The sequence below is a fragment of the Pleurodeles waltl genome, chromosome 8 (assembly GCF_031143425.1).
Source record: "Pleurodeles waltl isolate 20211129_DDA chromosome 8, aPleWal1.hap1.20221129, whole genome shotgun sequence".
NCBI lineage: Eukaryota > Metazoa > Chordata > Amphibia > Caudata > Salamandridae > Pleurodeles > Pleurodeles waltl.
In genome coordinates this window covers 737,792,959-737,808,120 of record NC_090447.1, presented here as the reverse complement: position 1 = coordinate 737,808,120, position 15,162 = coordinate 737,792,959, and the positions used below count along the sequence as shown (strand labels likewise).

General features: G+C 41.1%; 1 protein-coding gene across 4 annotated transcripts in view; it reads left to right on the top strand.

Moving 5' to 3' along the window:
* PHLDB2 (pleckstrin homology like domain family B member 2) overlaps positions 1-15,162 on the top strand; it is a 483,232-nt gene that overhangs the window by 296,715 nt on the left and 171,355 nt on the right. For 3 of the 4 annotated variants that reach the window (XM_069204939.1, XM_069204938.1, XM_069204936.1), the window contains one exon: positions 5,705-5,860. In XM_069204939.1, the coding sequence (XP_069061040.1) occupies positions 5,705-5,860 (156 nt within the window). The remainder of the gene's footprint in view (positions 1-5,704; positions 5,861-15,162) is intronic. The other variant, XM_069204937.1, reaches the window with a different exon arrangement.

The following is a 15,162-nucleotide window of genomic DNA, read 5'->3' as shown; positions in this document are numbered from 1 at the left end:
GCTCATTCCTCAATCTTCAACTCTAGACATAAAAATTGCTTCCTTAGGAAAAACAATAGCCCACTAGTTTGCTGATTGTAGTTCACAACCAAACCTTAGGAGGATTTATAAAGCAAAGGTTTTGGCGTTTGCCTGGTGAACATATTTTTGTAACTATCGCTATGCGTTACCAACAAATAATACGGGCAGGTACTTCATGGGCAGCAGTAGTGAAGCTTCCACTGAACATCAGCAATACATCCAGTACGTTTCCCACACACTCAGATGTCAAATCAGTGCTGACAGAACAGCATATGCTGCAGCCCACAAGGTTACCTCACATGCAGGGATCAATTACAGCATATATGGCAAATGTGCAAGCTATGATTTCCCACACGGATTATATAAAGATCAGTTATAGCCTGATCAGCAGTGCAAAGTGCCTTCACACATAGAACAGGCACATATTCACACAGACGCACACAGTCACTCATAATTGCACCATAAATCATTGATGTGTGCAGCTGTACACCTACAAAACAGACTGCAATGAAATAAGTACATCCACGCTCTGTCAGCGTGTACATGGGAAATTGGATAGGAACATGGAGGTTGACTCTGTACTGATTGCCCAAAATCAATGGATGTTGAGCCAGTAGAAGTTTGTGCTCAATGAAAAAAACAAAGAACAATAAAGAAATACTCCCAAACAGCCCTTCCTTGGAAGGATCTGTCCACCCAAAGGGATTAGTAAGGAATATATTTAAATGTGATATTAATTAGCAAACAACTTAGTGACCCTCTAAAAATCCTCTTCCTTGTTTTCTATAAATGTTAATGTATCCATATTTTTACTTGGAGAAGATCGAACTTGACTAGTGGATGGAGACAGTGAGCACACAGTTGTGGTAAGATGATATTTGAATACAAATAAATATTGGATACGTTTAGGGTTCAGTAATTAAACATGAAACACAAACCCTCTAATTTGTACAACAAAATGTTCATATATGCATTAGCAGAGGGGAATTTAACCTGGCTTTTTGTGCTTTTCCTGCAGCCTCCGCCATAACAAATGCTATGAATTTAACATTTAATATTCAAGGCTCACTTTTCTTCAGCCACCCAAACATGATGTTAACATTCTAGTTCTTTAATAGGATTGGATGAAAGTGATATTCGAGCCTGTGTTGTCTGATGCTCATCTAGTTGTAGCTCCCCAGGCCTGCCTTTGGCAGAAGAGCATAGGTTTGCACTACTTGCTTGCATCCACAGTTGTCCTAGTCAAGGAAGAAGGGCTACTTTGGGACAACTTGTCCACCTCTTATGTTTGGAAATGGAGTTGCTCCTCTACAAGAATGATAAAACACCAGTTTGCAGAATGGAAGAATCCCTACACTGATATGATTCGCGCCTAGAATGCAAAGCAATGAAAGTACTGCTTGGTAGAGTAAGCCTATGTAATGCTTCTCTAGCTTCCTGCATTTTTATCCATTCTTTAGTCATACCAATTCAATAGTTAATCCCTAGTAATACGTAAGAGCTGCCATATCAAAACTTAAAGATGTCCATGGGCTCAGTTATTAAAGAAATCGTAACCTAACGCCAGATGAAACTCACATGCCAAATCTGCTTAGAGCATTAGAGCTAGATAAACTTAGAAGGCTAGCAGGAGTGGATAGATAGGGCTGTAGCTGTAAGTAGTTCCTCGGGTGGGTCAATGCAAGTGCTCAGGTGGAGGCGAAAGAATACACTCAAATAGCAAATGAATACTCCAACAGAATGAGCTCGTACATGATTGAGAAACTCCCAAGCCAGTGGCTGAAAGAGGCCGGTCGCACAAAGCCAATGGTAGGAAGGGTCAGACGCAAAGTCCAATCTATGCATGTTCTTAGTAAGGACTGCTTGACAGCTAAATTGTAATAACATGTTTACATGCAAAACATCTTCTTGACACTAGACCCAAAATGTAAAGTATTTACATGTATTTGTATTTGTATTTCATATTTATAAAGCTCAAAGAATGCCCGTAGGCATCTCGAGCTAAACCTGCCAGTGGAGGAGGAAGTCTAAAATACCAATAATGAGTAAAAACCCAGGTTTTGAGTGATTTCCTAAACGTTAAAATATTTGTAAAAATGTTTATCCTCGAGGGGAGAGCATTCCATAAGTCTGTGGTTTTAAGAAAAAAAGATTCTACCTTCCCAAAGACGCTTGCTTGAGCCTTGGCACAAATAGACACTTAGAGGTTGCAGATCTCAGATTAGGAGCAGGTACATACCAGGTAAGATATCCTGAATGAATTGCGAGCTGTGTTATATAGAGCAGTGGTTCCCAACCTTTTGACTCCTGAGGACCCCCACTGAATCACTTCTGGAAGCTGGGAATCCCCAACCAATTTGTACAATCTAAATTTCAAATATGAAAACAGTAATTTGCAAAAAATACACAAACAAGTACACACCAATTACTCAAATTACTAAAGATATAATTATTTTATATTGAAAAAATGTGCAAAAATCGACAACTTTTTATTTGAAGATTGGCACTGCATCTTAGCAACTAACTTTTCAATGTTTGGTTCTGTTTAGGAAAGCTAACTCAGGTCAGATTCTACATTTTTCTGTTTTTATTTTTTAGGTACATAAGATCTGAGAAAGCTTTTTCACATAAATATGTGGTGGGGGATGAAGTAAAATCATAAGGGCCTCTTACCTCTCCACAGCCTCTCTGTCACATGTAATTTATTTGTTTTATAGCACCCCTCATACCAGTTTAGGGTATGGGAGCACTTTACAGGGGACTACAACGTGTAGGATTCACGTCATCCATACTGGTAGGCATTTTCCAAGAGTGCTTGGTCTGGAGAAGCACAAATGCAGGATTCAGAAGATAACCACAGTGGTTAGCATTGACGTGAATAATAAGAACGTACTTCTGCCCAAGCAAACCTTTTCTAGAAGCGTAAAGATAATGAAAAACTGGGGAAAAAAACATAACTTTCTAATTTGTGCCATGCAGTTTGCATGCAGTTCTTTGATGGCAGTTCATAGCTCACTGTGCTAGATTATGATTGTAATTTATGAACTGCACAGTAACAAAAGGATCTCTGTGACAAAAGCAGTATTCCACTGAGCTATACACATAACATTTTTCTTTGCATGGTACATGTTCTTTGCAGCAGGCACATTACCCATCTGTGGTATCCTAAAGTACTTTTGTAGTGTTTTCACTGTGTTACTGTATGTGTGTGTACAAATACTTTACACATTGTCTCTGAGATAGGCCGGACTGTTTGTGCCAAACTACCAAGTGGTAAGCAGGGGTTATCTTAGCTGTGTGGCTCCCTTTCTGTGGCTAGAGGGAGGGCCCTTAGATGGACAAGATGCAAACTACTGCCAACTAGAGACCCCATTTCTAACAAAAACTATTCTATTTTTAGGTATAGCCTACTTTACAGTACAAACTGCCTACTTGCAAAAGACCTATTGTGGTCTTACCAAGAACTTATAGTGGGCTAACAGCCTGCCCATTGCTTACTGTTTGTTGGCTTTATTATCAGTGTTATGTCCTTGTTCCTTATTCAATAGCTTTCCTTGTCCTATTTTGTCCATGTTCCTCCCCCAGCGCATAGCCTCTTTACCATCCTTTAGCTTGGCTGACTTGTATCCTTCCACTGCTCACTTTTAGGAATCTCCTTTTTTTGGTTAAGCACGCAATGATAGTGCATGTGTTTTGCAGATCTCTCTGTCATATGCTTCTGCCACCATTCTGTGCTCCTTGTTGCTCTGTCCTTCATGTGCTTCCCCTAAGTGCAACCCCCATGCTCTGTGTTGCAGCCTCCATTGAGTGCTTTCCCCGTCCCCCATGTTCCCTGATGCTGTGTCCCATGTATGTTTTCCCTCATTCAATCCCCCAACGCCTAATACTGCACTTAAAAAGCCAGTAGGCTGAAATGCTAAGACCAATTGCTTTGGCAATCTTTGTTTTGAATGGGCCAAAGGAAACTGTGGTTAAACCTGTTAGGAACAAAATGTACTTCTGTTTCGTATTACCATGTAAAGGTTATACTTCAGGTACTTGTTCACAAGTGTGTATTTAAATTGGATGTGATTGAAACAAAATTGGGGACAAATACTGCCAGAAAATGATATGTGGTGATATATGAGGGAAACACCCGGAAGAACGAGTCCGGAACCACGAGGTTGTGAAAAACGAAAGCGAAACAACGCTTTCGTTTTCCACGACATCCTGGTTTTGGTACCTTAACCACGCATGTCTGAACAACGCACATGTGTGGTTAAGGTACAGAAGGGAGTCGTAGTGGTTGCAGTGAAGGAGGAGGTAAGTTGGGCTGGGACTGGGGCTGTTTTTTGGGGCGGCTGGGGGTGATTAGGGTTTAGGGGGGAGCAGGGTTTAGGTTTTAAGGGTGGGGTGGAAGCAGGTATTTTTTTTAGTTTTTGGGATGGCTGGGGGGCTGGGGTGGAAGCATGCTGGGTCGTGCATCCTGATTGCCAATGCCTTTACCAGGAGTGCGTTTACAACAGTAAAATCATTGTAAACGCATTTGTGGTAAAGGCATTAGTGGTTAGAACGAGGTTGTTGTTCCGACCTCGTTGTTGAGCCACGGGTGGTTTAGGCACCCGTGGTTCTGAGATATAACCGATATATGAACCTCTCCTCAGATCCTGGTGTCCCTTTTCGAAATCACCCTTCACTCACAGCTTTCCTACTAGTTAAATACAAATATATTTTTTAAATGTTGTAATTTAGACCTTTATCAATATTATCAAATAAACTCAACAGGCATTTTACCTGGACAATGGCAGGATAAACGTCATACGTTTTGAGACCTGTGCTAGAAGTATTTTCTAAACTGTAACCTGCAGACAAACTGGCCTGCATATCTAAGTAAAGAATTCGAATATTATGCGCTATCAATTCGTTTTTGGTAATTTCTGGATCTGGTTCTACACAACACAGGATGATGTGGCTCTAATAACTCACTCTATTTGCCCCACCCACCAGATGTAAAAATATAATTTTTTCTGTTGATGAAATGCTTGATTTGGGGTGTGTCCGTGTAGATGGAGGTAATGATTCCAGAGTAGCTTAATGAATGTTATGTAAGGTAATGTAATTAATATAATTATTTTTGTTCCCTTGATCTTTTTAAGTAGTAAAAGTTTTATTACTGCCTGAGGTCATGCAAAAGGCGGCACGTTCAATTACATTTGCGGTCGACATAATCAGGGCTACAATGAACTGGTGAAGAAATGGAACATTCTTAAAAAAATAAAAATATATAATCTCCATGTGGCTAATAGCTGGCTAGCAGCTTATATTTAGACATGCTGCTCCATTTGGACTGGCCATTAATTGATGTTTATATTTACATATGGAGACAGCCAGTAATATAACTGCTAAACCGGACAGTTTAATTTTAGCTAGGCAGGCTACATATTTAGGTAAAGTGCTGTTGCTATAAACTATATGTCCCAAATCCCTTTGAACTGTTGTTAGACATATAATATGGGTAAGGTCAGCTGAAATATCCCAGATCTACGTCACTTTGCTCAGACTTCAGAAAAATAGCACTCCGTAGCTTAGTAAAAATAGTGTCAAGCATATACTTAAGTTTTTCTTCGTTAGCAAAATTTAAATGTGTAAAATTCATGTTGCCATATTTTTGTCCTTGCGACTAAAAGTGTGCATTTCTTTCAAGGACGCTGATCTCTTGGATATAGAAAATAAACATTTTGAGGATTTGGAATTTCAGCATCTCGAACTCGAAAGTCGGCTGGAGGAGGAGAAGGAGAACGGAACCCAGCAATTGTTGCGTGAGGTTGCAGAATACCAGCGCACATGCGTAATTAGGAAGGTAAAAGCAAAATCTGAAGTTGTTGTCGTTTAAATGTGTTTATGGCCACTGCAGTCTGCTAATTATAAGTGTATATTTGATAGACAATAATGCACGGGAAGGTAAATGATTGGCTTTATTTAGAGTTTGTTGAGCGCATACTAAACAAATGTGGCGAGTGGCACCTTAGCCAAAGGGAATTCTAGCCCATGTACCACATTCGAAATAAGGACCTAAGACTGGAGTCTCTACAACAGTGCAGAGAAGGTCACATTGGCATTCATCTGTATCCAAGATCCGGTGTGAATGGGAACTTAATGGTTTCCTTCATGACAAAGTCCCAGACAAGTCATTGCAGAGGGAGAGAGTAAGAGCTAGAATCTGAAGCACTGGGAACAAGCACTGGCAGTGCCTTTAGGCCTGCCTTTAATGTGCTGAACCGGAACTCATACAAGCACACAGGTCACCTTGCGTGTACAAAGGCACAACACTCACCCTGCACACACACACCTGTGGTACTGTTGTTGAAGATCACCCTCTGTGACCTAGAAACTGCTCTGCTTATTGAGCCCCGAGTGCTGGAGCAGGAGCTGCAAGTCAAGGCCATTGCTGAGGATGTTCAGAACTAGCCTGGTATCCTTGCTTTTCAGTGACTTTGTTTACTGAGCTTCAGTGCTTCACCAACAGCACCACATACTTGACAGATCGCACTGTGCAGACTTGGACACAGAGCCTTCCTGTGGCTACTTCCAGGCTCCGCTCTCCCTACTTTTGAGTAGTTTCCAGGAGTTTATCACTGCCCGTGAAGTTAAGACCCTCCTCTCTATGGCTGCCTCACTCATAGCTGGCTAGAATCCCTTCATAACGGCATCCGAAATACAAGTAAGATGCTGCCCTACAGCACAGGTGCATGTTGTGCTTCCGGGTGCACGGTGTTGCTCTGGACGAGTATGAGTGGGTACTTCTAGGGCCATATGTATGAACACATTTTCCCATAGACACAAAATGGGCAAAACAGTTTGATACATCTGGCCCCTAGTTCTGAACGAAACCCCATAAACCTCATAAATATGAAATGAACAAAGATGAGTGCTTGCTGTAAGTGCTGTAAGATGGCTAGAAAAGAGAGTATGTTCTCTTCTGGCACCTGGGAACATCAGAGATTTTGCTCCTCTGATCATCTGAAGGTGTAGGCTGATTACACTGCGGCGTGGGGCTGAAAGTAAAGCCTCACATTTGGGCTGCAAATCATAGTCTACACTGCTCTGCGTTCCCGCACTAGGCCTTACCACCATGCTGCCATTTCTCCTGCTATGTTTAGTTGCAGCAGGTGTTTTCAGCAACAGCACACACGTTCAGTCAAATCAAAGCTTGTACTCATAGTTATCAGTATAGGTGGAGCCAAGGTCCCTCCCTCTGTAGGTCTTCTAAAATCTCTTTTTCTACCACTTAAGTTTTGTCAACAACTTCTCTTTCAAGTCATACAAAAAAGGAATAAAATAGCTAAGTGAGGTAAAAGGGAACACAGTTGTTGCAATACAACAATTGTATTGTGCCTGTCTGTTAAAATACCTTCATAGAGAATGATGTTGCATGTAGCAGAAAGAGCTTTAAATCTTCTATGGTAGAATGCAGACTTCAGTTTAACATTGATGGATGCCAACTTGAGATGGGAAAAATAATGTTCTTGCAGACATCTCAAGGGCACCATAATCCACTTGAGTTCCATGTAGAAGACATTGTGACCAGAGCAGTCACGTTTCAACATCTCCAAGCTCCGAGCAGAAAATCACAGCTATAGTCAACTCAGCCGAGTGACAACTAAGATACCGTGCAAACTATAGCGAGACTAGAATCTAGTCACCGAAGCTCTGTGAGGTAGCTCCTGGAAAATGGTAAGAGGAGAAGCCTTGCTAGAGGGTGCAGCAGTAATAGTCCAAGAGGACCGGTAAATATCGGGCTGCCCACTTGGTATCTAGCTAAATGAATTGCTTGTTGTGTCAACCTCTTTAAATAGAAAGCTCTGTCTACCTTACATAGTCATATCAAACGTCAGGAAGATATAAAGTGTTATTTATTGATATCTGAGACAACATCTTTTTGGGAAAATGAAACACTTCAGTGAAGAGTGCACATTGAAAAGTTATTAAAAAAATAATTTTGCCCTCTACGCGGCAAATACTTTATTAACATGTATAATCTGTTTACCTTTTGAGGCACTTTCAGCGTCCTAACAGAAAGACAGTAGCAGCCTGAGACCCTGCATTGCTAATTGCACCTGAGATGATTTTTGAGATTATAAATTAAGTAGACCAGAAGAGTGAGATTTAGAAGATGTTCGTTTGGATGCCACTTAGACCATCTTGTACTGGAAACAGGGCTTGTATTATCATTGAGTGTGTCAGTGGTATTTGGTTGTGAACTCAACACTGTTATCTTTTGTGGTGCACGCCATTTTGTATTTCTTTTATTTCTTACTTGTGACAGGTATTAATGAAAGTGAGGGGCATATTTACAATGAATTGGCGTAGGGCAGTGGCGCATGTATTTTTGCTGTGCACCCGTACGCCAACTCGAAAAGGCAGGAATGCACTGTATTTAAAAGATGCAGTGCATTCCTACCTTTCAGCCACTGCCAGCACACAATTTGCTGCCTAGTACCAACGCAGGCACCCTTGCAGCATGGTGCAAGGGTGTCTCGGTTGTTGGCAGGATTGTTTTTGTTCAGGAAGAGAAACCTTCCTGCACAAAAACAATCCATGAAGTCTTGGTCCTCATTCTATGCGTGCCGCAGAATGCAGCATACATAAAAAGAGGAAAAACAAGAAGAAATAAATATATTTCTCCTCATTATGCCTCCCCTGAAGAGGCATATAATTTTGATGCATTTCCAGGTTTACAGAGCCTTGTAAATATGGGAATGGGTTGAAACCCATGGATGTTGCATGGGAAATCCCACTGCAATGCCCCTGGAACGCCCCCCTGGCCTGTGTAAGGCAACGCAGCGAATTGCGCTGTGTTACCTTACACTATATCTACAAACCATTGAAAAGCCACTCAAAGTAGCTTTGTGTAGCCTCATAGATATGAGTCTGCACTCTGCGTCGCAGGAGCGTCATAAAAAATGTTGCCCCGGAAGAGCAAGGGGCTTGTAAATAAGCCCCTGAGTTTGGAATATTTTAGTTACAAGTCCTGTTCATTTCCACTATAATACATAAAGTGTTGTGCTCCATCCCCATCTCTTAAAACGGATGCACTTTCAGGGTATTCCTAATGCACCAGCATGTGAATGATCTAGGTGGTGATTTTGAGTCGCACACTGCACTATGATTGGCACGCGTCTCATTACTGGAGAAGCCCTTTGGCTAGTTTACAATCCTCATAGGAGATAAATTGAAATTCCCACATTTTGCCACTCACAGCTGTGATATCAATCTTCAAAAGGTTCCCATTTAAAAAATAGAGAACAATAGATCACATTTTTATGCAGGACTTTCTATAATCTTTTAATGGTTCTACCTTCAGAGCTGAGTGTGATGCCAAGTTTTCATGCATTTTGTGGACTTCTGAAAGACATCTGCTCCAAAATGCAATTAAAATAGCCATATGGCACGGACGTTATGATCAAACTATTTTTTATGGATTCAGTGGTTTCATTGGAGCATTGTTTAAAATATCGAGGATTTATTTTAAATGCGTTTAGTGGTATTTCAGTGCTTTTCTAACATAGCAGATTTGAAGCCTAGTTCACTGCAGAGCTGTTGAATCAATCTATTGTTAATTCTTTAGAGGGACTTTGCTCTGCCCACAGCAGTATTTCTTTCACCTCCCATTAGTGTATGTTTGGTCTATCATTCCACCTCCTATGAAGTGCTTGCATTGAAATGCATGATGGACTATTTTACATCTTATTGATACACCGAATCATCTCACATTAAATGTCTAAGCTCATAGATGCATTGTATATAGAAAGCAATATTTTTCCACTTTGTGAAGTCTAGCATACAAACTTTGTTAGTTTCTCCCCAGTCTCATGTAATAAAAAAATATTATTTAAAAAATACATAAATACTTGCATAGTGACGCTTTGGGTTAACCCTTTTCGTTCACTGGTCTGTTTACCTACCAATTAATTTTTGCTTCATTTGGTAAATGGTATTTTGCCTGACCACATGTGCATGTTAGCCTAAAAAGGAGTATACTTCAGTTACAGGGCCGATGGGGCAATATTGTATTTTGCCAGTTTTCAGGTTTCGCCTACACAGCGCTTGAACTGTGCTTGCAAAATATCTTCTGGAAAATAAATCTTAAAAGGGTCTCAGAGCCCACCCATTACGTACCTTTACTTACCGTTGGTTGGTTCCCATATCACTCTTGTTTTCTTGCTTGCTATTGGTTGGTGCCTCCTCCTCATCACCAACTTCCTCCTGGTTTCAGTCTTCTTGTCCTTGTCATGGAGCATGGACCAATACTTCTTCTGTGGCCAGTGCCCTTACACTGGCCTCAGGCTCCTTCAGGTACTCTTTTTCTACTTTTCAGCACCCCCCTTCGCCGTCGTGCTCGGTTTCGGTGCTGAATGGCAGCAGTTAACTGTGCACATAAGTTTAAAGTGTGCATGTCTTTTTGGCTGGCTGTCTTTCAATGACCGGCCAGTCATGCACACTTTAAACTTCTCTAACCGGACAGCTGGGTTAGAGAAATCACAGGCCTCCAGTGCTCTTGTGAGGACTGAGAGATGCCACTCCCTCGAAACCCAATGCTAAAGCAGCGCCAGGATTGCTTCAGGGAATTTGCTGGAGCCAGAGAGGAGACCAGAGCGAGAAGGACATCAGACATGCAGCAAGCAAGGTATGTGGGTTTTTTCCTTTTTATTTACACCACTCACCTTGCACCCACCAACACCACATTTTCCTGTCCTCCACTCAGCCTACATGCCAGTCGCCACTGTGTACCTTGCCAACCTGAGCTCCTTAGAAGGTTCAGTATTTAAACCGGCGAGCCGTACCACAACTGCTTGTGTATGTTCAGTGACTAGAAGGCCATAAGGTGAGTGACATCTCTTTCCCCAGGCTACCATAGCGCCTTCACCTCATCCCGAAACAAACACACACACACTCACTCACACCTCACCAAAGAGTCTTTGATTCACATTTAACAGCCAGAGCTTCACCCTGGGTTGCTAGTTCGCACATGAGACAGGCGCAGCTTTGAAGTATAGAGCAGCAAACCGCAGTCTGGAACAGGGACTGCCTCCTCCATCACAGTGAGACAGTGCCTCAGGGACTATAAAGCGTTGTGGTACCATAGCACACTATAGCTCCACTTTTCACTTTGGTGATGTCATTAGTGTAGCTCACTGGTGCACTTGAACCTAAGACTCCCTCTAAAGTAATAGCCTACATTGGCTGCTGTTTAAGAGCATGTCTTTATGCTCCTAGAGGAGCTGTAGCTGTGAACACAGGGCAGCAGGCAGTTCCCAGACTGGCAAAGCAGGGAGATGCCTTCTGGCCGCTCTACCATTCCAGCATTGTCAAAGGGGACTAGGTGCCTCCCCCCCACCCCACTCCAGTTCTCCCATCTTGTATGATGAATCAAGCATTGCCAAAGTCAAAAGGCTGGGGGCAAATGCAGAACTTTTGGGTTTTCCAATGCTTGTTTTGTTGTAGGTGAGGTATTGCGTGCGTGAGGGTGTATTTTTTAGTGAACAGCATGGAGTGTTGGATCTCGCTGACCAGGCTGTGAGGGACGAGAGGGGTAATACTGGTCTTTCCTAGACAACACAGGGTTTAGTCGGTGTCTGCCTTGTTACACTCAGATGAGCTAGCAAGTTAATTAATAAGGAGAGCTGAGCGAGGGTCTGGCTTGGCCCTCAGAGCCAAACCACGAGTCGAGCCACCAAATACATTGATAGTAAATTATGCCACAAATTATGTGTCAAATATGACATTGACAATACGTTTTAAAGTAACTGTTTATTTAACAAAGAGTTTCAATTTAGTACATTGGATGATAGCACTATAATAAGTGACACGTTTTCAAAAGTGAAATCATTCACTCTTCCCCATGGAATTGGCAAGGATTTTATGGGTGAACCAGAGACAAGTCACTTGCCACTCCCCCCACTTTACTGATGGCAATTACGTTGTTATTGATGGAACAACGTAATCGTATATTACAACATAAACAAGGGATGTTGCATAAACCACATTTTGAACTGAATTACTTCAAGAAGCACTAAAATGTAACAAGCAAGGAAAATGAGACACAGTGAAATAAAGTGAATAAGTTAACAAAAGTAGGTCAATCAGGGAAGCCAGGATTTGACACCCTTGGTTTCCTTGTTACACATGGTAAAATAAAGCTACTGGATTGATACTGTCTCTGTCCTAACACCAAATGGCACTGCTCATTTGTTACATTATATCTGAAGCAAAATAGTACACTGTGTTCAATAAATAGACCACTCAATGTTAAATCAATGTAACCATACGTGCCAGTATACCAGATTCAGACAGGACACTCCAGATTTTTGAAGCAAAATATTACTTTATTTTGACTGTGTCCCACCTGAAATTGCCTATGATTCAATAGAAGTCAGTGGGAGAAATACATTCTCCCGATTACGTTTTTTAAAATCTCCAACTTTCCTCTTATAAAACGTTGGCATGTGTGCGTAATTTAAGACATCTTTCTAAAATGATGTATAAAGATAAGATAAACCCTTTTAGTCCCAAGGTTTCTGTACATTTTAATGAATTTTATGGCATGTTTGCTTTTACCTCTTAGGAATAGTGAAAGGGCTATGGGAATGCAGGACCCTATTTTTATGTTAATATTACCGGCGTCCTCTGACTTAAGAAAGACACTACTGCAGGATTGTAGGAGCAGCACAAACACTCAACACTTAGGTGAAGACAACTACACATATTGGCAAAAGAAAGAGGCGTTGGGATCCCACATAGCCGGTTCTCCAGTTACAACAAGTCTTCAGTGAGTCAAAGGAAGTGCAGGGGTCGGCTCAGATTTTCACTTACATGTTCTGCATTTGACCTTGCAAATAAACTCAATCTGAAACAAACCCTTTTGGATTTTATATATGTGCTCTTACGTTAAGCGATTAGTATTTTTTGAGGTTACAATACATGCATTAGTGTGAGAAAATGGCGGTATCTGGGATGCAACCTTGCTCCTTTTTAGGTTTTGCCTGTACAGTGCTTGCTCTGTTCTTGTTAGGTTTCGCCTGCACAGCCATTGTAATATCTCTTGTGAAGAAAAACAAATCTTAAGAGGGGCTTAGAGTCCACCCATTACTTACCTTAACTTACCATTGGTTGGCTCCCACGACACTTTTGTTTTCTTGCTTCCTATTGGTTGGTGCCTCCAGCTTCCTCCTGGGCTTCAGTCTTCTTGTCTTTGCTGTGGAACATGAACTAAGTACTGCTTTCTGTGTCCTGTTGTCTTCCACTGGCCGCAGGCTCCGTCATGCACTCCTTTTTACTTTTCAGCATCCCCCCACGATCATGTTTATACATTACTGAATCAACCCAAAGGAATTGGAATGCTTTGCATGAGCACCAGTTACATTACACAAGAACACATTCATATTTGGTTTTTAGACACAGGGAGATTAAGTGATTTGCCCAAAATCACAAGATGTTGAGCTGAAGTTGAGGCTCGAACTGGGTTCCCCTGTCGGCAACTCTGGCCATTACACCACATCCGCTCCCCAGAGGATAGGGTTGCTTGCCATCCCCCCAATATCCTTGGGTTGAGTTAAGGCATATTACACAGCAGCACAGGCTGCTTCCAAGTATGCCTTAAAGTAAACAAAAACTAAGAGCTATGAAGCCATCAACGCTGGCTGCGCTATAGACCTTTGTTTTAATTTGCTTGCACAGCAGCCGGCACTGCTGTGCAATATCTTTAAAAAACATTGAGAACACCAATAGTTCTCACATAGGCAAAGCCAATTGGCTTCGTCAACGCCTGCTTTCATTTTGTGTCTTTTTTTGATAGTTTTCGGTCATTCATTTTTGTTTATTGCTTATATGATGTCATCAGTATACAGTTATTCAAAGCCAATGGTACCTTTCAATTGCATTAATAATCATATTTTCCTTTGATATGCATTAAAATTATCATCATCAGCAGCAGCTTTTTTCGAAAGTCTAAGAAAATCATAAAAGCACATGCATACTTTCATACACCAATAAAACAGCAATCATAAAATAATTTAAAAAATACACACATTTACAGTAATATACGGTATAATGAGTTCATACATCAATAAAACAGTAATCGTAAAGATGGTTAATTAAAATTCAAGCATTTACGACAGTATAAAGCTGATTTAAAAAAGCACCCTACCCTATAACACACATCCTCATTATTTAATAATTGCAGAACTTGAAGAGCTACTTTGTATTGTTTACATTTAAATATGCACTCTGTTAAAAATGGTATAAAAAATTGAGCTCCAGAAACACCTTAACATTTACAGCAGAAAAGAAAATGCAGATTAGTTTAGACTGAAACACCGTCACAAGGGCACACACAAAGTTTCACTTCCAAATAGTCCCAGCGGAAAAGACAAAAGATGAATTATCATGCAGATCTAAATCTCAATGGCAGGGCCGTCTTCCAGCTACTGCCGACTATAATCAAAAAGGCTCAATATAAGCTTTTGGCTGTATAGTTACATATTGTTGCACCGGTGGTTTTCTTAATTCATTACTTTCCTTTAGCTGACATCTGTACTCCAAGAATATCCCCTTACAGCCATCTTATCCTTCTTACAAGTGGTCATGGAATGTGTTAACAAAACAGGTCTGCCCAATTGCCCAAGGTTATTTTTAACGTAGGGAAGCCATGGTATTTTTAGTCTGAAATCACAGCGTAAACAATCTCTAATTATTGCCAGGTTTAAAGTAGCCTGGGGATTATTCCATATTGAGAGCCATGACATAAGAGGTTCAGCTTGAAAAGGTCCCCAAGATACCCAGGCCAAGTTCTTTGTGGCAAAAATAGCGCAAAGCTGAATGAGAAAGTGAAAGAACATGCCTACAGAAATGATTTTCCTCTGCCTGTGGTGCTCGACAGTCAGCTAGTCCCAGATACCGTTCTCATAACTCGCAATTGGCACATATTGTGTTTCATAACTTTCCAAAAGAGTGGAGATTGGCTTGCCACCCAAGACTTGGCTCACATTAAAAATAGAGCTAATTGCTTGGGTAAACTTAAAAATGTGATGCGAGATATTTCTAGTCCAGGATAAACTGGACTCAAATATTATCCACCAATACAAGAAGCTAGACACACTGACT